This window comes from Vipera ursinii (assembly GCF_947247035.1).
Source record: "Vipera ursinii genome assembly, chromosome: 1".
NCBI classification, from domain to species: domain Eukaryota; kingdom Metazoa; phylum Chordata; class Lepidosauria; order Squamata; family Viperidae; genus Vipera; species Vipera ursinii.
The window spans coordinates 123,809,040-123,830,563 of NC_139512.1; the positions used below are offsets into that span (position 1 = coordinate 123,809,040).

The 21,524-nt window shown below is 35.3% G+C and overlaps 1 protein-coding gene across 4 annotated transcripts in view; it reads left to right on the forward strand.

Moving 5' to 3' along the window:
- Positions 1-20,831, forward strand: part of MAP3K2 (mitogen-activated protein kinase kinase kinase 2) — a 46,399-nt gene extending 25,568 nt beyond the window's left edge. For 3 of the 4 annotated variants that reach the window (XM_083350056.1, XM_083350055.1, XM_083350058.1), the window contains 6 exons: positions 535-741; positions 1,251-1,399; positions 2,848-2,979; positions 3,933-4,062; positions 7,029-7,206; positions 8,591-20,831. In XM_083350056.1, the coding sequence (XP_083206182.1) occupies positions 535-741; positions 1,251-1,399; positions 2,848-2,979; positions 3,933-4,062; positions 7,029-7,206; positions 8,591-8,816 (1,022 nt within the window). In that variant the 3' untranslated portion in view covers positions 8,817-20,831. Of the gene's footprint in view, positions 1-534; positions 742-1,250; positions 1,400-2,847; positions 2,980-3,932; positions 4,063-7,028; positions 7,207-8,358; positions 8,444-8,590 lie in introns of those variants that run through there. The other variant, XM_083350057.1, reaches the window with a different exon arrangement.
- The last annotated feature ends 693 nt before the right edge of the window (positions 20,832-21,524 follow it).

Sequence of the window (21,524 nt, forward strand, 5' to 3'; positions counted from 1 at the left end):
GCTTTTCAGTAGATGACAGTGAGAAGGAACGATGTACTAGAGAATCTTCTTTGCTTCCTTCTGGAGCATTTCATGAGCTGAGTTCGGTTCATGGCAGCTAATTTTAGTTCCTTGTGAATGCTGCCTTTTGTTAAATCCACTATTTAAAATAAACACCTAGGGTTTCATCAAGTGTGGTATTTAAAAGATCAGCAACACTATTACTTTTCATAGAGCTGAAGCTATTATTTCTTACCACCAATAAAAATATTGCAGTATTACATTTTAAAGCTTCCATATTTAGAAAATTGAAATCTTATTTTCCAAGAAAATGTGCTTGCTCTGCTCCTTTACAAAAGTATCTACTTTGGTTATCATATATATTCCTTATTGTCAAGGGAGCTGTGATTGTTTATTTATGATTGCCTCTCAGGACTATAACATACATGCAGTTCTGTGTAGTGATCTTTACTGTCGATTTCATCCAGAACAATGTGCTGATGAACAGTGTACTTCATAATAAAATGGTGTTGGATTCACTTGTAATTTCTGCAGGTCGTAAAACTTTTCCAAGAGTTAGAAGGACCCAAGGAAACTGCTTACGCACTCCAGTAAGTTTCAGCCCAACTGATTATTCATTGAGCACAAGCAGTGGGAGCAGCATTTTCACTCCAGAATATGAAGATGGACGAATGCGGAGAAGAGGAAGTGATATAGAAAATCCTACCTTGACAGTAATGGACATCAGCCCTCCCAGCCGCTGTAAGGAGAACAATTTTTTCTATTTTCTTGTAATCCCTCACCTGAACTATAATTCAGTTGTTGAAATAACTAGGTTTTATACACAATTGCGAGGAAAATAAATCATCAGAGGAATGGGAGTGTGTCAGAAGAATAGACTAAAATCGGAAAATCTGACATATAGAAAGGGCTCTTGAAGTGTCTAGTCCACATTAAGCTTTATTAGGAAATTCCTACCGTACACCCGTACATGTTTCTTTTACTAAGACAATAATTCTTTCTTGAAGATAGTAATAGTAGAAGGACAGAAAATAACCTGAAATCTATTCATTGTTAATATGTGTGCTTACATTTATTAAGTGTGTGAGTGTGTGTTTATATGTGTGTGTGTGTGTGTGTGTGTGTGTGTAAATGTTTATATTTTAAAATAAAATAACATGCTGATTTGGGAGCTTTTTTTAAGTGTTAGGTGTTGATCTGCTCTTCCCTTGTATAGTTGAATATATCAGATTTCTCACATTTTGTTGCAGCCCCACGTGCTCCAACTAATTGGGTACTTGGTAAACCACTTGGCCAAGGTGCATTTGGTAGAGTTTATCTATGCTATGATGCAGACACAGGACGAGAACTAGCTGTTAAACAAGTTGAGTTTGATCCTGACAGCCCAGAGACGAGTAAGGTAAGATTTTGGAAAGGAAGTGTCCTCTTTCTCTGCTTTTCTGATATGTACACATATAATGGTTAAAATAAACTGAACTTATTTTTTAGAATCATGCTTTTTAAAAAAAAATTAGTAAAATCAAAATAAACTGAGGGAAGTGTTATGGAACCTGAATATTACACAAATGTCACTGAAAGATTGGTGTTATTCATATGTGGAATCTGACAGCATTTGGCTTTTTTCCATGGGTGGAATACTCTTTTGACATTAGTTGGTATCTTCTTGTTTAGTGGATTCCCCCCCCCCCAATTTATCCTCCATTTCTCCCCCAAATGTTAAAGAGTCCTTTCAGAGCAAACTTTTAAGAGTCTATTGAAGGGAGGGGAATTGTCCTTCCCATTCTAGTAGTCGAAACTATTCTCATATGGAAAGAATCATAAGATTCTCCTCTTAAAAAATGAAGTCATGAATGAAAGGTTTAAATATTAAGCTGTACAATGTATATCAATTAGGTTTCTTCTCTAAGAATTTCTTTTTTAATATATTTTATTAAATTTATTATTTAAAAACATTGGACACGGTACAAACGGACTGACAAACCTTCTTGTCTACAATATTCATATATATATATACACCTAAAATACACTTAAATACACTTAAGATACAAATCAGTTTAGTATAATACAATACTTAGAACAGTGAACCAATCTGTAAGACCTAATACCTTCCTTTTGTTCCCAGCAAAGATAAAATTTATTCCAAATTCTGTAGTAATCTGATTGATCTTTATTTTTAAATTCCAGAGTTAATTTATCCATTTCTGCGCATTCCCAAATTTTCCTAATTACCTCATTTTCTACTGGAATTTCAAATATTCAGAAATTTCCTATCAATATAAGCTATTTATTAATAGTTTTCTTGTTACTTATGAATTGGGGTCTTTCACATGTGCTAACACACTGTACTTCAAACTCTGATGCTGTTGAGAGAAAAATGAACTGGAAAGTGCATTTTCATTACTTTGTGATATTCGAACGTGTAATTTTGGATTCAATACTAAGAGTACAAACTAGAGAACTTATTGAAACCTACAGTATTGCCAATAACATTTAGGAATTATATAAAATTCATATTTTGTTCAGTAATTTGATCATTGTTTTACATAAGAACAGATAATTCAAACAAGGTCCTCTGAGAACCACTGCTATGCAATTCTTTTTTGCAATTTATGGGAGCATTACATATTCTTTGATATTGTTTAAAGAGACTGAACACTGAAGTGTTCATTTAATTATGAAAGTAGTAAAGCAGCTAAAATGGGTTTGTAGTGATTGATAATAATGAGCTAGCGATAATGATTTTTAAATTAGTCAGTTTAAATTAAATTTTAAAAAATACTTGAATCAAGTATTTTTGGTATGATTTAGTGCTAGAAATTTGCTCTTATTCTGATATGTTACTTTTAGGAAGTAAATGCCCTTGAATGTGAGATTCAGCTTCTGAAAAATCTGCTACATGAAAGAATTGTTCAGTATTATGGCTGCTTAAGGGACCATCCGGAAGGAACACTTTCTATATTCATGGAATATATGCCAGGGGTAAGCTGCTGACCCACAGGGACACAGTAAATTTCTGTAGTGTGTGCATGCCCATATGTGGAAATCAAGTCTGCAAATAGAGTGATGTATAAGATACTGTGTAAAAATACTGAAAAGTGCTTCTGTACTAAGTTTCTATAAATATTTTCTCCTGTTTTTCACTGGCATCTACAGTATAGGTCAACATCTCCTTGGAAATCCCAGAAAGTGTTTTTGCTATCTGCATTCTGTTCTTGACATATCTATTGTGTAACAAGATGCATATTTAATTATTGAATTTCCCCCCCACATGCGTGAAGCATCATATTAAATATTTCTATCTTAGTGAAAATAAGCATGGCTGATAGTAGGTTGTTAAGGGCATACCTGAGGCTTAAAAGAAATTAGCATGATCAAACAAAACAAATAATTTTGAGTTATTAACTATTCTTTTAAATATTATTTAAAAAGTTTGGTTCTTGTAGCTTTCTGTTATCTTTCTAGTATGAATCACAGATATACATTCCAGTAAGAATCTGGATTTAAACTTTAAATCCTATTTTCCCTAAGTTGGTGTGCTGGAAGAGAGCTATGTAAGTGAAGGTGAGATGGAGAGAGATTTCCAAGACCAGTTTGTCCTAGGGGATAAGGGTCTAGGCTAGTAAGTAGGAGACTGTGAGTTCAAGTCTCACCTTAGCCATGAGAGCCAGCTGAATGACTTCAGGCCAATCATTTTCTCTTAGCCAACCTCATCTCAAAGGGTGGTTTTTGTGGGGAAAATAGGAAGAAGAAGGTATGTTGGATATGTTTGCTGCCCTGAGTTGCTTGTGAAAATAATAGGATACAAATAAATTAAAATAACTGCATTTGCAGATTCAAACAGTGTTTTAAGTGCTGTAATTTTTGTATGGTGGACTTGTAGAAAACTTCCGTTAAGATCTTTTACTACAGCAAGTTTCTTTCTCTCACTGTAGGGCTCAATTAAAGATCAGTTGAAGGCATATGGTGCTCTCACAGAGAATGTGACTCGGAAGTATACCCGCCAGATCCTGGAAGGAGTTCACTATTTGCACAGTAACATGATTGTACATAGAGATATTAAAGGTACTGATGGGGCATTGTTATAAATTGGCTCGGTGAATTGTAAATATTTCTTCCTAAATCTGTGAAGGGTTGGTTTCTTTTTTTTTTCCTGGTATACTACTGAAAATAGCATTTTATTGAAAACCTTTCCTGCACTTTTCCAAAACTGTTAATTGTAGATGTTATATATATAATATCGCTTAATAAAGCAGCAAGCCTGCGTTCAAGACCTGAGTGATGCCATGGAAGGGATGAGCTCACGTCCTTTGCTTCAGCTCTTGCTGGGGACATGAAAGGAGTCCCCATCCGGGTGTGTTCCAGGCAACAGTGATGTCACCAGCTAATCCTTTCAAATTAATCATATTAGATATTAGATCACTGGATATTCTAGTTGTTCAATCTGAAAAAATTGAAATGGTAATATTGGTACTGCTAAACAAATCTAATAAATAATCCTAGTTATAAATAGCAACAAAATAAAGCTTCCCTTGTGAAGTTACAAGTTTTTCTCCTTCATGTTCCTCCCTCCCATTGTCCAGACTGTCAGTGTCCAGTAGCATCCTGGTGGGATGTTTGGGGAATCGATTTGATGTTAGGCAGGTCTTGAAACAACTGCACATTCTTTCCCAGGCCAGGTATCCTTGGGCATCTGGATTAATCTGGTTTTCACATATCTGGTTTCTGTCAGTGCTGTTCCCTCCCCACTTTGCCTCCTTTTACTTCCTTCTTCACTTCTTCCCCAAATGGCTATGCCCCATTCCCCCCATTGATGGCAGGATGCCAGCAGCTTTGCAGAGCATATAGCAAAGATGGCAGAGATGACAGCTGGGGGTGGGTGGGGTGGGAAGCTTTGTCCAGTTTTGGCAGCAGTATAAGTTGCAACTGTACATGAAATGGGGGCAATAAAATATTTCAAGAAAACCTTTCACATCTCCCCCCCACACACACACTTTTCATGAAGATAAATAAGGGAGGAAAGGAAACACATTAGACTTGTGAGATTATATTATGGTAGCTGTTCTAAAGAAAGTAGCTTTCGGTCTGTCAGTGTCTGTTGCTTGGTCTTGCCCATCTTGTAGGGCTGATACTGATTTCTTTGTGCAATTCACGATGCAGATTTTGATCCTAAAGATCTACATAGCCTGTTGCTGAAGTACTAAGTACCAATTGGAGATGGAGGCACAAAAATGTTTTTTCACACGTTGGTACTTTGGAGCCCTTACCCTGAGAAATTCAAGTCAGCCCATTTTATTAGTTTTAGTACATTTTAAACTCCTTTTTAAGATGGTATTTGAAATTAGAAAAGACCATCTTTTTATTTGTTTGCTGATGTTGAAACATATTTTCATATTGTGATTTTAATTTTGATCAGTTGTACAATGGATGGTTTACAGCAAATTACTTATTATTCACTGAGAGCCAATTGATGGCCTGAGATAAAGTTAAATAAATAACTAGGAGTCAGTGCAGGAGATCCAATGCTCATGTCGATGATTACCTGCCAACAATTGGTATATTCTGGATTAATACAAGCTTCTGAATGATCGTCAAAGGGAGCCTCATGTAGGTCACATTGCAATATTCCAGATAAACGATAATGCGGGTATGAGTCACTGTTTAGACTATATTTGAGGTGTCAAAGTTTGGATTGAAGACACCTTCAGAGGAAAGATTGTCCACTATGATTCCTTGAGGTCAGGGTTTAATTTCTTGTTTAATATTTGAGCTGTAAATAAAAGTGCATACATACAATGTTACATATGTTCATATTTATTTCAGATACTAACTGAATTATTTAGTTTGCCTATAGTATTTTTGTACATTCACTAAATTACAGTATCCATTAAAAATGTATAGGTGTTGTTGTTAGTTGCGAAGTCGTGTCCGACCCATCGCGACCCTATGGACAATGTTCCTCCAGGCCTTCCTGTCCTCTACCATCTTCTGGAGTCCATCTAAGCTCACGCCTACTGCTTCAATGACTCCATCCAGCCACCTCATTCTCTGTCGTCCCCTTCTTCTATTGCCCTCGATCTTTCCCAGCATTAGGCTCTTCTCCAGTGAGTCCTTCCTTCTCATTAGGTGGCCAAAGTATTTGAGTTTTAACTTCAAAATGTATAGGTAGTCCTCGAGTTATAATGGTACCTGCACATGAGGTGTCTCAGGGTGGGGAAGGCCATGGAGGGGGCTAGTGAGGGAACAGACCACCTGCTTAAGACCACCCAAGGCCTCCCCCTACCCCCTGAAATACCTCATGCTCCCCACAATTTCTCCCCTCCCCACCCTGCTGCGTTGGCACTTATTCTCTGCAAGAGCAGATTGGGGGAGGGGGGGGGGGCTGAAGTCCTGCAAGATCACAGCCACCAGAAGCTTCCAGTCTCAGCTCAAAAATTGTTGGCTAGCTGACGGGAGTCTTGAAGCAATGCAATTTCACTGCCCCAAAGTCTCCTTTCGGTGTGCAAATATTTTTTACACCAAGACTGGAAGCCTTTAGGGGAGGCTGACTGAAGCTGCCCACTGCTTCAGAAGCGGCAGGCAGCCTCACTGAATCAGAGAAGCCGAGCAGGACGCGCTCAACCTGTTCCTCCCTGTGCTATTACTGTTCTGCTTTTGGAGTGCAGGGAGCAGGCAAAGAAACCCGTGGCAGAGAGGCTGGAGAGGAGACAGCTTGCTAGATCTTCATTAGATAAGTGAGTCTCCATAGGCCCTGGGCGGGGTGGGGGGGGAGGGAGAATAGGCAGGGCAAATGTTGCAGTGCCTCCGCGGTCATTCATAAGAGTGAACGACTGCCGTGGTGCTGCAACATTTTTAACCTCAGGACTGGAACTTCAAATGGTGACTAAGTGAACTGCCATAAACTCAAGGATACCTATACTTATTTTGTATATGATTCTACTCGCCTTATATGATTACACAGTAATAGCTGTTAATAATCCAAAGCAGAGTTAATTTTTTGTCATTACATCATTTGCTTATATTTCTTGCAGGAGCAAATATTCTTCGTGACCCTGCAGGCAATGTTAAATTGGGTGATTTTGGTGCCAGCAAGCGCCTTCAAACAATTTGCCTTTCTGGTACAGGAATGAAGTCTGCTACAGGGACTCCATACTGGATGAGTCCAGAAGTGATTAGTGGGGAAGGATATGGAAGAAAAGCAGATATTTGGTAAGTCTTGTATTATTTTGCACCAGGAACAAATTGGAAATAATTTCTTGCACACTCTTTTGGGAGCACCTAAATGTACCCTCAATACTGCATTAAGATTAGGTCTGGGACTGATAACAGTGGAGATCAGAATTTGGTTTATGAAAATTATATACTACTTCAGGTTGAAATATCAACAATCTGGTTTCATCCCTAATTTGTGCATAACACTCAAGTTTTATACATAAAGTAGAGTAGCAAATGCCTAATATAGGTCTAAATCCCTAACTACCATTGATCTTTCTAAGGCAAAGAAAAATGTTAAACAATACCTAGGACGTTGTCATCCGAAGTGATAGGAGAAGTTAAGAGAAAGATCTTTAATCATTGGCAATCTAGAAAGTCTCCATAAATTGACAATCTCTGCAGGTTTATCTAAGCCAAACTGAGGGAAGGCATTTACGCTAGGTAATTTTATGTGATGTCCACAGCAGTTTTATGGGGTCATCATGCGGACATTCCTTTCTCTAAACAACTTTGCCTGTGTGGTTTTAGACACTAGAAAATGTTGGCCGTGGCATTTTATAAGAAAGTCCATTAGTCACACTTGTTACCCCAGTTTTACTTCATTATCTAGGTGAGCCTGCTTTCTTTTATAGTTTTTCATTACTGGCTGGAACAAACTTCAGGTTGCAAAATCCTTATGCCTTATGAGACTTGTAACTTGAAGAAAGAAGTGACATAGCCTTGCAGTTATCACCTTAAAGAAAATAGGATGATATGGTGTTACTAAAACTTTTCAGACATAAACGTTCTTATTATCTTGCAGTGTTTTTTCTACTATAAATTCTGAAGAAGCTATTTATATGGCATGTGTTCAGTAATGAAATTATATTTCAGTCATTGGAGCTTTAGAGGAAACTCAAAGTAGAGTGGTCAGTATTTAAACTAAGTGCAGCTTTCTCTGATTTTCAAAAAACAGAATAATTGTTACAAATTGAAAATGAGTACATTCATCTAGATGAAAAACAGAACAATTGTGCTAGTATAAGATTGGATCTAATTGTTTGGTGAGTGGAATTTTGTTCCTAACAATGTTCTAGTGCAGTATGAAGGAGAGAATTTTTTTTAAAAAAAATCCTGCTTATTTCTGTGTTGTGTTTATTCCTGCAGTTCTGGAAGATAGGAACAGGAGAGGGATGAATGTTCTGGGCATTTGCAATGAAAACAATAAATTGGTTGAATCACCTCACTTTTGTTTTCCCCGTCCCCTTCTTCCAGTAGAAATATATGAACTTGGTAATATTGAAAAAGCAAATCTGTCTCTACTCAAATGAAATATTAAGCTTACGTAGAAATGTAAAAAGCTTGATTTTAATTTGCTTTTCATTCTTACTTGTTGCAGGAGTGTAGGTTGTACAGTTGTTGAAATGCTCACTGAGAAGCCACCCTGGGCAGAATTTGAAGCAATGGCTGCCATTTTTAAAATTGCCACACAGCCTACCAATCCCCAGCTGCCACCTCACGTCTCAGACCACGGTCGGGATTTTCTAAAGCGGATATTTATTGAGGCTAAGTTGCGACCATCTGCAGATGAACTGCTGAGACATACATTTGCACATTATCACTGATGGCCTGCCTCAATCCCTCTCACCTACTGCATTTTTTACTGCACTTTTTTTTATACAGAGTTGAAAAAAGACAAGGGAGAAGTTATTTCTCTTGATTCTTTCTTTCATATAAAATTGTTAAGATCTCTCTGCATATTTAGAATGCAGATTTTTCCCATTTAGAATCTCCTTTGTTTCAGTAATGTACTGATGTGGTTTGCATAAAGCACTTTAGTACATATTCATTCCTTATTTAAGGGGGTAAAGAATTTATTTGGACCATCAGGAATCATGTATAAGGTTTTCCCCATCTCTATTCCTTGGCAAGCACTGCTAATTAACTCCCAAGGCTGGGAAGGTATACATGTCACTAGCAGATTCAGAAAAACAGTATATATCCAGTGGTTGCAGTGTATAAATAAATAACAAAGAACTCTCAATTGTATTTGAGCTTTGAAATAAGTTTCATCTGTGATTCTGGAAATTCATTTAGAAGCTAGAATCTCAGGTTGCGGAGCAAGGTACATTTTAGAAAATAAACCATCATATTAGCACAAAAATGTAAACCAAATAAGTGTTTTCTGCTTTGAAGATAAGAATCCTGTTGTTTAATAGTGCTAGTGCATTAATGTTGTATATCCAGAATCAGAGATAAACAGATTGATGTAGTGTCAGACTTCTCTAAAGTTAAAAAACATGTCCACATATCATGCAACAAACTGATTTTCAGGGTTAGAAATAGTTGATCTGTGAGGAGTCACCAATGGGTAGAATGAAGTTTATTTCATGCAACATAATTCTGTTCATATTCATTATGAATACGTTCCATATTGTTTCTTCTGTCCCAATTACTCTTCTGGTCCCCTAAAATATTTTATAAGGTCCAGGGTTTTTTTCCTCTACTCTTGAGTTTTATCATAAAGAACTTAAGGTAGAAAGGGCAACAGTGTCAAAAATTTAGTTTCTCCTTCTGTTGCTGAACTGAATTCTGTGTCTCAGATGCATATTTTATTTATCAAACGTCATTTGCATAATCTGACTAATTTGCACTGTGTTGACTGTATAAAATTAACTTTGTGGATTGCAAATGCCTTATTAATTTGCATTGAAAAAGCAAGTTCGGTAGAATGAGATCTGGAAGCTCCCATGTGTATCTATACCATATAATTCAGTTCCAGCTGAAGACGAAGGAATATGTAATACAGAAAGAAAAGAAAGTAATTTTTCTGTCCCAATTGTTTTTTTATTTATTTATTTAGATGTTTTACTTTGATTTAAATAATAATAAAGGAATAATCAGACTGGGGATTATTATCCCAATTTTTTCAACCCACATTGGACAACTTAATACAATAGAATGCAATATCATGAGAAACTGTAGAATGTGTGCTTGCTGATTGCCCCTTTAGGATATGTATATCACCAAACAATAAAAGTAACTGGAAAATGGGAAAGATGCTTCCATTTTCCCGAAGTGGTGTTGCTAAACATTACTATTAGTTGTTTTCTAGGCTTTCTGAAAAATGTCTAAAGGAAGTCAAACTATATGAAGATAATAGATACCATAATGATGCTATTAACCCTGACCAACAATTACATATAAAATGTAAGTTACATAACTATGAATCATAAATCACCTATACAACAACATAAAGCTGTATACATGATTTATGATTCATACTTATGTAATGCTCCTGGCACCTTAATCATGACTTAGTAACCTGAGTTTACAGTCTTTATTTATTGTTAAAATAAGTTCAGATAGATAAAGTCTGTACTTCTGGAAAGCATCTCGTAGACATGCTGGATAGAAGTAGGCAGCACTGATCCATAGACATTCCCCAACTAAAATGTAATTTCAGCAGCAGATCACCAATAAATAGAAATGTACTTTTTTCCATTTTTTTATAGAACTAGGGAAATCTTTTAATATCCCAAAACCAACCACCACCAAAGAATTGTACAAATAATAATCCTAGTGTTATACATTTTGGTGTTGTTGCTGACCTGTTGATTGCAGCACTAAGCTGCACCCATTATATATGGCTTTTGTTGGAAATTGACCATACATTGTTAAGAGTAGATGGAACATTGCTTATGCATTAGTATAGTTGTGACAGAATTTAAATTGGAAAAGCAAATATGGATTGAACAAAATTGAGAGCTAACCCACTAAAAGAACAATACAACCCATTAAATGATTTGTTTTCTAAGGGTCTTAATTTTTGACTATTGAAAGTGACAAATGTTTCTGTAAGGATTATTTTTCTCTAGGTGTGCTTAAAATTTACAGTAACATGTAAAAAGGAATCATCATTGTCATGACTCATTTCCTGGAATCTTTCAGTCTGTTATGGTTCTGTTATGGTACAGAGCTGTGGTATCCTACATGTCAATATAGGCTGTCTTTTTCCTGGTGCCTGTAAGGAAACTCTGTAAGATTCTGAATTTGCTAAACTTCCATCAAGCTATAGCTATGCAAATTATGTAAAACATGAAAATGTGCATCACTTGGTCCCAAGTAGACTAAAAGGAGAGACCACAAGAGAAGTCCTCCCACATTTCCCAAGTTGTATATGTATATTTAACAGTTTTGTCAAAATTCTGTGCTCTGCTCAATTAACAGGGCTTTGAAATGTTTTAAAATCTAGCAGTCAGACAATCATTGCAGCCTCTGAGTGACCTCTGAGCAGCGCTGTTGCACCAATTCAAAATTGTTGAATGAAAATATTTGCTCATGTAAGACAATTTTGAAGACCAGGTTTTAATGAACCTTCCACTTATTTTAGAACGTAGTGTCTAAAGCAACACTCCTAGATGCATTAAGGAATGAGTTACACTGAATGCAGTGATATTTTTTTTTCCTAAGCAAATATGCGTAGGATTAAGCTGTTGGATTAAATTATTTTTTGCCGGGAGACGGGACTCACTCCATCCAGAAATTACTAGGTTAAATGGCAACACTAATCAGCTGTACTTTTAAACAAAAACTTACAAAGTCCTGTTTCAGCTGTAAAACATGAACTTGATACTGTTGGAATAGAATCACCGGCTGCCTCTCCTTGCTCTTTCACTGTGTAAATAACAGCCTGTTTATGGTGATTTTCTGCTCTAATTTGATCTCACTTGGATCGGCTTTATCCCACCATGCCTTTTTGGAGTTTAGGAGCCTGAGAAGCTTAGCACAGTGAGTTGTTATACTAGGGCAGTGATGGTGATGGGCTTGGAATGCCAAAAATTCAGAAAATGCCAACATTGATTTTTGCTGGCATTTCACACTTCCCCCTCCCCTCCCCTAGTCAAAGGGGCCTCTCTGGACTCCTCCCTGGACTCTCCTCATCCTGTGGAAGACATGTGAGAGTCCTGCTCTTGGAGGGCCTCTGCAGTCTCAGAAAAGAATCACATGAGCCTTGTTGAGCATTCGTGTGTGATTTTCTGAGGCTCCAGAGGCCCTCCCAAGAGCAGGGCCCTCTTACACAACTCCTAGAGGGTCTGGAGGCCTGGTGTATCACCACAAATGACATGGCATGTCATAGGTGAGCTACCGCTGTACTAAGGTCTTTTAGGGAGTCTGGAACCGTGGTAACGTGATTTATTAGCAGATCTCATGTCCATGTGATGTATGATACTGTGGTAACATCTGGGACAGAGGAAAAATGTAATTATGTAGAAAGTGCTGTCTTTCCTCTTCTCCCTGATTTGGGGTGTGAAATAATGATTTTTTATACAAAATAGTAAATGCAGACATCAGTTGAACTTTGGGGAAGGCTTGTTTCTTTTGACAAATTATTAAATGCATAAGAACAGCTCATTAATTTGTGAGCCCCCCCCCAAAGAGAGAAACCTCTGAAGCTCTAAAATGTTTAAAAGTAATAAAGTCCTTAAAATGGCTGTAATTCTATGAAGTAGACAAGTATGAGAGCACTCAGTATTATGTGAAGGAATAAAAAAGCTATTAGATGGCTTAAATTCATACAGAACAAGAAATGTAAGAGTGAAGCAATACTTTTTGCTAATAAATTAGGGGGGAAAACCCAGAAATTTAGGCAATTAGAATATATACTGAACAGGAATAATTTTGTGATCAGGTTTTTTTTGAATATGGATGAGTGTAGGAGTTGCTTTAGGTAAAAATTTGGTGATCCAATAGCCCTTTGCCTTTCTAAAGTTATGTGCAATTTAAAATATATTCCTTATTAAAATATCTGAGGGATTTTGGTTATAAGATTTATTTTGCTGGGTATATTTTTGCATATAATTTCTATACAGAACAATTTACAGTGATCCCAAACCTATATTTTAAGTGTGTGTATATTTGAAGTAGCATGGGATATTTCTGTCCATGCTATTTTTATTCTAGGGAGCTAAAGATACACTAGAGACCCAGAAAATGCAGATGACATTTCCATTTTATTTTGTGCTTTGTTTAAACATTTGCATAACTTTAGTCTGGGTACTTCTATTACCAAAAGGTAATTATGTGATGTTCAAAGATAATGTCTAGTGCAGGTTAAGAATTAGAAAATCTTGTAATGTCCAAAGAAGTATCTTGAAAGTAGAAAGAGTCCAAAATTGTAGATAACTTGCCCAGATTGCAGGGCACTTTGTGCTCCTCAAATCCATAGTGTGGCTGAGAGAGAAAAAGAGACAGACAGACAGCAGAGTAAGGCTGATAGCTGTTTGTGCCTTCTTTCAATACTGTGTTTTGTCTTGACAATGGCAGTATAAAAGTGCTTTTAAAAAAAGATGGATAAAGTGAATTCCCAAACACTTCTAATATCAGCTATAATGGAGGGAGGTAGCTCAATTGCTAATGGTTTACCTCTAAGTGACAAGTTGAATGGGTCAGTCCCCAGTCCCCAGCAATTTGGCATGTAATTATTGAAGTATAAGTCCATGTTTAGTATGAATTTGTAATTAAAGTTTACAAAACAAAATAAAAACTAGTAATTGACAGCAAGCTTGCTGTTACAATTCAAGCCAAATTTTGATCATTTTCATTACATTTTCCTTGGACTTCATCAAATGAGGCTGGGGACAGCTTATGTGATTATAGACAAAAGTCTCCTAACTAGAGACTTTTAATTAAGTATATCAATTTAGCTAGAAAGAAAACACTAATATAAAAAAATACTTATGTTTCTGAATATCTAAGGTGTTATTTAGAATCCTTCAAAGCTTGCCAATACAAATTGTGTCTTTTGACAGTGATTTGTAACCTATTATTTTTAGTCTTAGAATTAGACATATACAAGACCATCAAACAAAAGCTTGTAAATGACTGCTTTCTCATGAAGACTATTTAACAATTATTTCAAAGTCTATATATTCTTTATATTAAAATAATTATGAGAAAATGGTATGGGAATATGTCACATTCAAATAATTATTCTAAAATGAAACTGGAAACACTAAAGGGAAAATTGATATCCCTCAGAGCTGAGTAGACATAAGCTATATATAGCACATAACCATGTCTTTGTCTTAAAAATGAAGATAAATGTGGCTTTTCTGCTACATAAAAGTAATTCAGTATATTATTTTTCAGCCCTTTTCTGCAAGATTTAATCTGCATTATGGTTCAAACCCAGCTCTGAAACATAACTAAGATTCAGAAAGAAAAAATGCAGGGTCATACTTAGATGCTATGCTTCTGGGTACAATCCTGAATGGTTGTGCCAATCATAAATCCAAATATTTATTTCTTTCCATGTATGACATGAGGCACCCATCAGAGATCTTGCAGCAGTAGCATCTGAGCAGCCATAGATACTCATAGCACGTAGCAGGCATTTTTCTAAACTACAAATTATATTAAGCATTGTAATGTGGTGAATTTATTTGTATTTTATATCTTGAAGCCTGATATTTTTCATGAATTTGAAAGTGACAGGGAGGCTTGGTATGAAGTCTGGCAGGTACTTTCATTCATATATATAGAAAGCCTAATGTCTAAAAAAAAAGATCATGATAGTCTCCCTGGAGAAATCTTAATTTTTAGCATAAGCGTTACTCCTTAATTTTTAAGAAGTATATGGGTTACACACAGTCGATTGAAATGTTCTTGTTATACTAACAAAGCATTCAAAGACATCTGAGTGCCTTTATCTTTTTGCCTTAAGTTTATTTTCTTAGCATATTGATTACAGAAAAAGTTCAAATTACATAAGACCACTTACTAAGTAGCATCATAATTTTTCCCTTTTTTAAATTAACTAGGGAGTATATATAACATTTTTAGATAACCATATATAGACTTTCAAGCCTTGCTGATAGCATGTTAACATACTGATAGCATGTTAAACCTTTATCCAAGTATGTCATTAGTTTTAAATTAAGCTGTTAAAAATATTCCAAGTTCACTAATTTCAAATGGAGATGTTAACAGCACTTAAACTTAGATATGATTATATTCTTTATTCTTAACCCTAGAACTGGTAAATTCTGCAACGTGGAAGTTCTACGTACATGCAAATTATTTAATTCTAGAATAATCAGCTCAAGTGAACTGAGAATGATTTTAGTGGTACTTTCTTTTAAGGAAGTATTTGCTTAAAGCAAGTGACAATATTGGTTCTGAATAGGAAAATCAGATGTGATTTCAAATAAGGTATTTATATTCTATTAATGCCATATAACTTTAACAAGGACAAATCTTGTTCCTGCCATTGTCCAGATTTAATGTAGAATTCAGTAATACTTTCAACCAAGTTTGCAGCGGTGTCTGACATTTAAGAAAATTGGTCAAAAAAAATAATATATTTATTGAATTTTTTTAAAAAAATATTTGAAACATATTGCACCTATAGAGAATTACAGACTTTTATGCTTGAATGTATATCTCTAAGGTGAGGGGTTTTTTTAAGTAAAAGTATTACTATCAACATACCAGTACAGGTTTGTGTACTTATTATGTATATGTTAGCAAATTACTGAAAACCAAAGCTTTTGTACTCCTTAGGTACAGCCAAAAGCACTATTTGTCTAGTGGCTATTAGCAACTTTCCTGTGATTTCTAAGTTGTGCTGGATATATTTATTACTATGGCTGTCCCAGATACACTTGCAATCCAAGTGGCTCCTTATGCAGTAATATTTTTGAAAGTGCTAGTGAAGCAGCACATAATCCTACAATTATACACACCATGCTTTGGGGTATTTAAATGTGTTCTGGGATCATAAAATGCAGTCTTTTTGGAATCCAAGCCTTACAATCCCAGGTACTACTGCTTATACTATTTTGGGAGCTTGAGCTAACTCTAGTTCAATGATAAATACATAGATTCCAATTGAAGTGGGAGAGAGGATCTGGTACAGAATGTAAAGTACCGGTAGATCTATCACTTAAGGGAAAATGAAGGTACTTATCCAAAATCTAGCTTTATGAGGAAAATAGAAAAATTAGCTCAGAATGAAAAATGCTGCAATTAGACTAACATTTCATCTGAAGCCTTTTCAAAAGTAAAGAAATATTTTAATGAATTTAAACATTGGCTTAAATATATTGTATTTGTCATTGGCCTTTGAATTGTGGTGTTATATTCTATAATGGATATACTGAGTATATCCTAAATATACCCGCTGTTAGATTGTACTTGGAGATGATACATAGGCCCTGTCAGAATAATCATTGGTTTCATCATCTCTCTAGGGCATATTATTCTCATAGCATCCATTGTACTAATCAGAACTTTGGACATATTCTGTAGCAGATAGTGAAGACCATTAGTATTTGGAGGGTTTTGCTATGAGGGAGAGGTATACTTGAATGGCGCAATATTCACACAGCTGTGATCATGCTGATTCCCCTTTGATCATGTGAAAATAGTCATACAGCTGCAGAAAAATGTGCACCTGGCAAATGATCCTGTATATGAGCACAGCAATTCTATTTTAATGATTATAATTACAAAATGAAATGGAAATGTTGCAGACTATATCAACCATGAAATTGAGCATTTGGCTTATGCAGAAGGAATTTTGAATGCAAGGTATGTGTCCAAGCAAGTGTGTTAATTATAATAATAATGATTTTCCAAATTTCCCAGTCTTAAATTGGAAAACAAATTCTCTTTGGTGAGAGAAATCTAATAAACAGCCCTTATAATACTCTCTCTAGCATACGGTATGCTGCATTAGTAAGAAGAAAGATTACTAACTGTGAGGATAATTATCTATACCTCAGCATCTTATAAGAGAGGCTGGAGCCAGGTTCTTTTGTCAGGCTGTACAGTGTAAAGTCAGTTACTGCTTTGACTACATTATGCCATTCTTAAGAGATGGATAGTAGTAAAAACTAAATGGAAATTTTAAAAAATCCCATATAGAACAGTATTTTGTCACAGATCAAGAGAACATATCTTGACAACTTGATAGCAATTTCACAAACTTTGTAGACATGAAAAAGTAAGATTTTACTTCATTTCTGTGTGTATAGCTTCTGACCTCGACACTTTTAAGGCAAAACCCCAATGTGGGTCAGAAGCTTGCTTTTATTGTTAATTTGGGTTTAACAACGTGCATAATAAGTGATTATTGCTGTGGCAAAGAATGTGAAATAACTTTAGATTAAATGTATTTCTTTGAGAGGAACAAAAAGACTGATTCTCAGGCATGGAGAGAGATTATGCCTAGATTCCTACATGGGGCAGGGGATGGATTAAATGTCCTCCAAAGTCTCTTCCTCTTTTCTTTGATTTGATTTCTTTCTCCAATAACATTTTACCATATTCTACCTGACCTTGTTCTTGAGGAGTCCCTGTTTTGAAGGTCTATTTTTGAGGGGACACAAGGGCTGCAGGATAGAAGAAAGTGGGATTGTCTTCCTTCATGAACCAGATGTCTCTGATTGACCTGACAAATAAACCAGGCATATAAGGTCAAATTGTAGGGAATTTACAATAAGTAGAGAATATTGGCCTAGTATCAAAGTCCTTTTAAGATTATACAGGGTAAACATTAAAGTTTTCATTCAAGTACTTTATATTTTTCATTTGGATTGTTTTTGGCCATTAGTTTATTTATTTTGCTGATTTTTAATTTTGCTATATTTTCCCTAGAGAATATTTATTCTAAAAGACAATTTATCTTTAAAAATAAATTTTGTATTTTGTTTCTGATTCTGCCCCTTTCCCTCCTGTGTGTGGGCATCCCACGTTATACTAGATTAAAGTGGGTTAGAGATGGATTGTGGTTTTCATCTTAAGTATTTCTGTACTATCTTTCCCCCTTAGTATAAATAATCAAATATTATTCCATTCTGAAAATAAGTTTACAGCTTAAGGGGAAAAGGAGACTTAGTATAATGAGCCAAAGTATTCCTTGTGCCATAGCAAATTAAAATATTGCACATACTCAGTCTCATCATTCCAAACAGTTTAGAGCCATAGTCTCTGGTGTTTTAGGACAATGAACTTTTAAAGACATGCAAGCAAGTGAGCAAACCTGAGATTTCAGAGCTACTGGAATCTTAGCAGCATTTTTATCTTGAAAATGCAAACTTTTCATATCTCAAATAAGAATGTACACAGCAAACCTATTACATTCCTTTGGGAATAGGTGGGGAATTATATAAATGCTCTCAAGTACAGGGTTTTTTCCCCGTTTCTCCTCTTACTAAATAAGTAAACACAGAAAAGCTAATAATTTCTCCAATGGTGTTTCATTGTGAGTTATTCAAATTTAAATAGTTGACTTACAAGGGAGAGGTGGTTTATATTACTGGGTGTTAACAGTCTGCTATGGGGGACAGTTAGAATTACTTTCCTACGATGTTTATTGAGTTTTTATTCTGAGAAACCTCAGAAAAGAAGTGGTGTCAATAATGGGAATATTCAGAGTTAACTTGTTTAGAATTATTCAATTTTATTAACTTCACATACCATCTATCCCCATGCAACCCCAGATGTGTATGCACATGTGCACCCAACAGGCACATAATCAGATTTTTTTAAAAAAAATAATTCTTTTGTTTGGAACAGGGTCTAAAAGCTCAATTTCACGTTGCTTGCTTTTTGTATGATTGTTTTGCTAATATCACCAGTTTAAAACTTGATACTTTTAACTGTAAAAAAGAAATAGATTACCACAAAATATGATACGTCATACCTCTAGCAAGTGTCACTATATATGAGGAAGTCAGTGGCAGACTCATTTTTCAAAAAGCTATGAATAATAATATATAAATCTTATCCTTTTGATCTAATGTACATTTTTATGCAGCTGTCAAATTCTCTATTTAATCCCTTTATTTCTTTAAATGTTTTTACTCTGTTTGAATGCTGGGCACAGTTTGTAATGTATGTACACAATGGTATTTTTTTCTATCAATGTTGACTTTTGCACATTTTTTGAAAATGTTTAATTTGTACACTGATTTAATATTCTGACCAACTGTTATGGAGTGTATGCAAAAACGTATGTGTGCAATGTACTACTGTCTTGAATGTATGAGGATTTTCTAATTCAGTATAAATGTATGTCAACTTCTGGCTTTATCTTGGTTGAGGAACTCAGGACATTAATGTTGCTTACTAGTTCCCCATTGTAGATCTAATCCAGCAACTTGGTTGCATCTAAGCAGCTTTGTCAAACATGCACGCACACCCACATGCACACAAATAATTCCATTTGTGAACAGGGATTTCCCAGCTCACTTCATACTGTTGGAATATACCAGTCAAATATTGGCAATAGTTTGTGACATAATTGGTTTAAAATAGCAATTAACTGAGTTTTCTCTTTCCTGTCTTTAATGTAAGTCTTTTCACATTCAGTTTTGAGTATTTGACCATTATTTGAGTGGAAAATTGGCCAAATGCCAAATTGTTTCACCTGTATGTGACGAGAGTGCATGCAAATTTTTCAAAAGTATGAAGCAACTAAGGAAACACTGCTTACATGAAACTTCATGCACTCATCAAAGCCACTGTAAATCTTGGATTGTGGCAAAGATGTCTCACTTTCAAAAATAAGGTATACAAAAATACCTTCTATGTACTGTGTTTTCTCTTTTCGACAGACTCCACAGATTCATTTCTACATTTTTAAATAATTCTTTTTTTAAAGGTACTGCATTTAGTTAGATAAATATATAAAAGCTTTGAAAGATAATTTACTAGATAAATATATTTTCAGCTGGCTGATGTTCAGAAAATATTTTTTTAATTTTTGTTTTTAACCATTCAAAATGTATTTGTATTTCCAGAATTGGACATGAATTGTATATTAAAACACTCTGGCTGGACAATGGTTTGGTTTGTCTTGTAAGGATTCTCTCTCTCTCTCTCTGTCCCTCTCTCTGTATGTCCCCCCCTCCTCTCTCTCTTTCTCATTTTTTTTTTAAAAAAACCCTGAAAAGTGTTTCCTTGATACGAAGAATAGTAATACTGCTCTGCAAAGCTGAAAGCAATCTTTGAATTTATAGCTGCTTGAAAAAATTGAGACACATAACCAGTCTTAGAAAAGTCAGATGATGTTTTTATTGCCTATTTCCTTTTGTTACAATGAATGTTATGTCTCCTTCTGGATCTTAATGGTATTGGGAAAATTAAAGCATAATTGAGGGTACTAGCAGAATACCAATGTTTAAATTTAAGTTGACAACCTGGTTTTGAAAGAATCTTTGTATTAACGATTAAGACGTACCAACTGTAAGGTTGGGAAATAAGAGCACTGGGGATATCAAGAATCGACATAAAACTGGTATTCTTTTTTTTAGAAGAGTGTACTAATGGCCTGGTATGGTGTGGTTTGTTCCATTGTTCATGCACATTAGGACTTTGTTATAGTGCTTGTACAAAATGTATAATTTTTAATTTTTTAAAAAATATGTATTTATCCATTATTTTCCTGCTGGTAAATGGCTTCTTATTTTATTTTGGGGTCTTTATCAAATATAAAGTAAGCCATGCTTTATTATCTTGTGTTTGACCAAATTACTTTGTTTTATGAAATGTGTATACTGCTTGTACACATCTTCATTCAGAACAATTGTGCATGAGGACCTGCAAGAATTAATACAAGAAAGATTTTTTTTCCTTCCATGTTATTTCATTCTGGAAAGATTATGGTGCAAAGGTATACTGGATGTAACCTTATGAGCTTATGGAATGACTATAGATAATGGCACTTTTAAGTGTTAATAAAACAAATATTTATTTCCAATGTGTGTTTTCTGTTTCAAAAAGAGTTTTAATAATATTTAGCACCTATATAATGCTTCCATATATTGACCATAGTTTATACATATTTCAACAATTTTTATAACAGTCTTGCAGATTAGGTTGCTTGTAGGTGGAAAGTTACAATTCAGAATGGATTATAAACATGGATTTTGAATAAACTTCTGTTTCCAAAGTGAGATCCTATAGAAATTGATATGGCCATAAATTTCACTGACTCCGATTTGTCATACTTAGGTTTTAAATTACTTTTAAACTTTAAAGATGCTGACAGGGTCAAATGCACTTAGAAAGGACTAAGATTTTGCATTGCATTATACCAGATTCTCATTTTTTAAAAAAGCAAAAATAAAATAGTGTCTGAGAAATATCCTCAGCCACTATGAGTAGACTTTAAAACACACCACAGACCTGCGGCACTAAGCCCAGCCCCACTTCCCCGAGGGGGTGCCCAGCTGCATTTACCTCCTCCTCAAGGTTGCTGCTGCTGTGCTTGCTCTCCTTAGCCAGCTTGCTCATGATGGGTACGAGGGCAAAGTCAAGAGGGA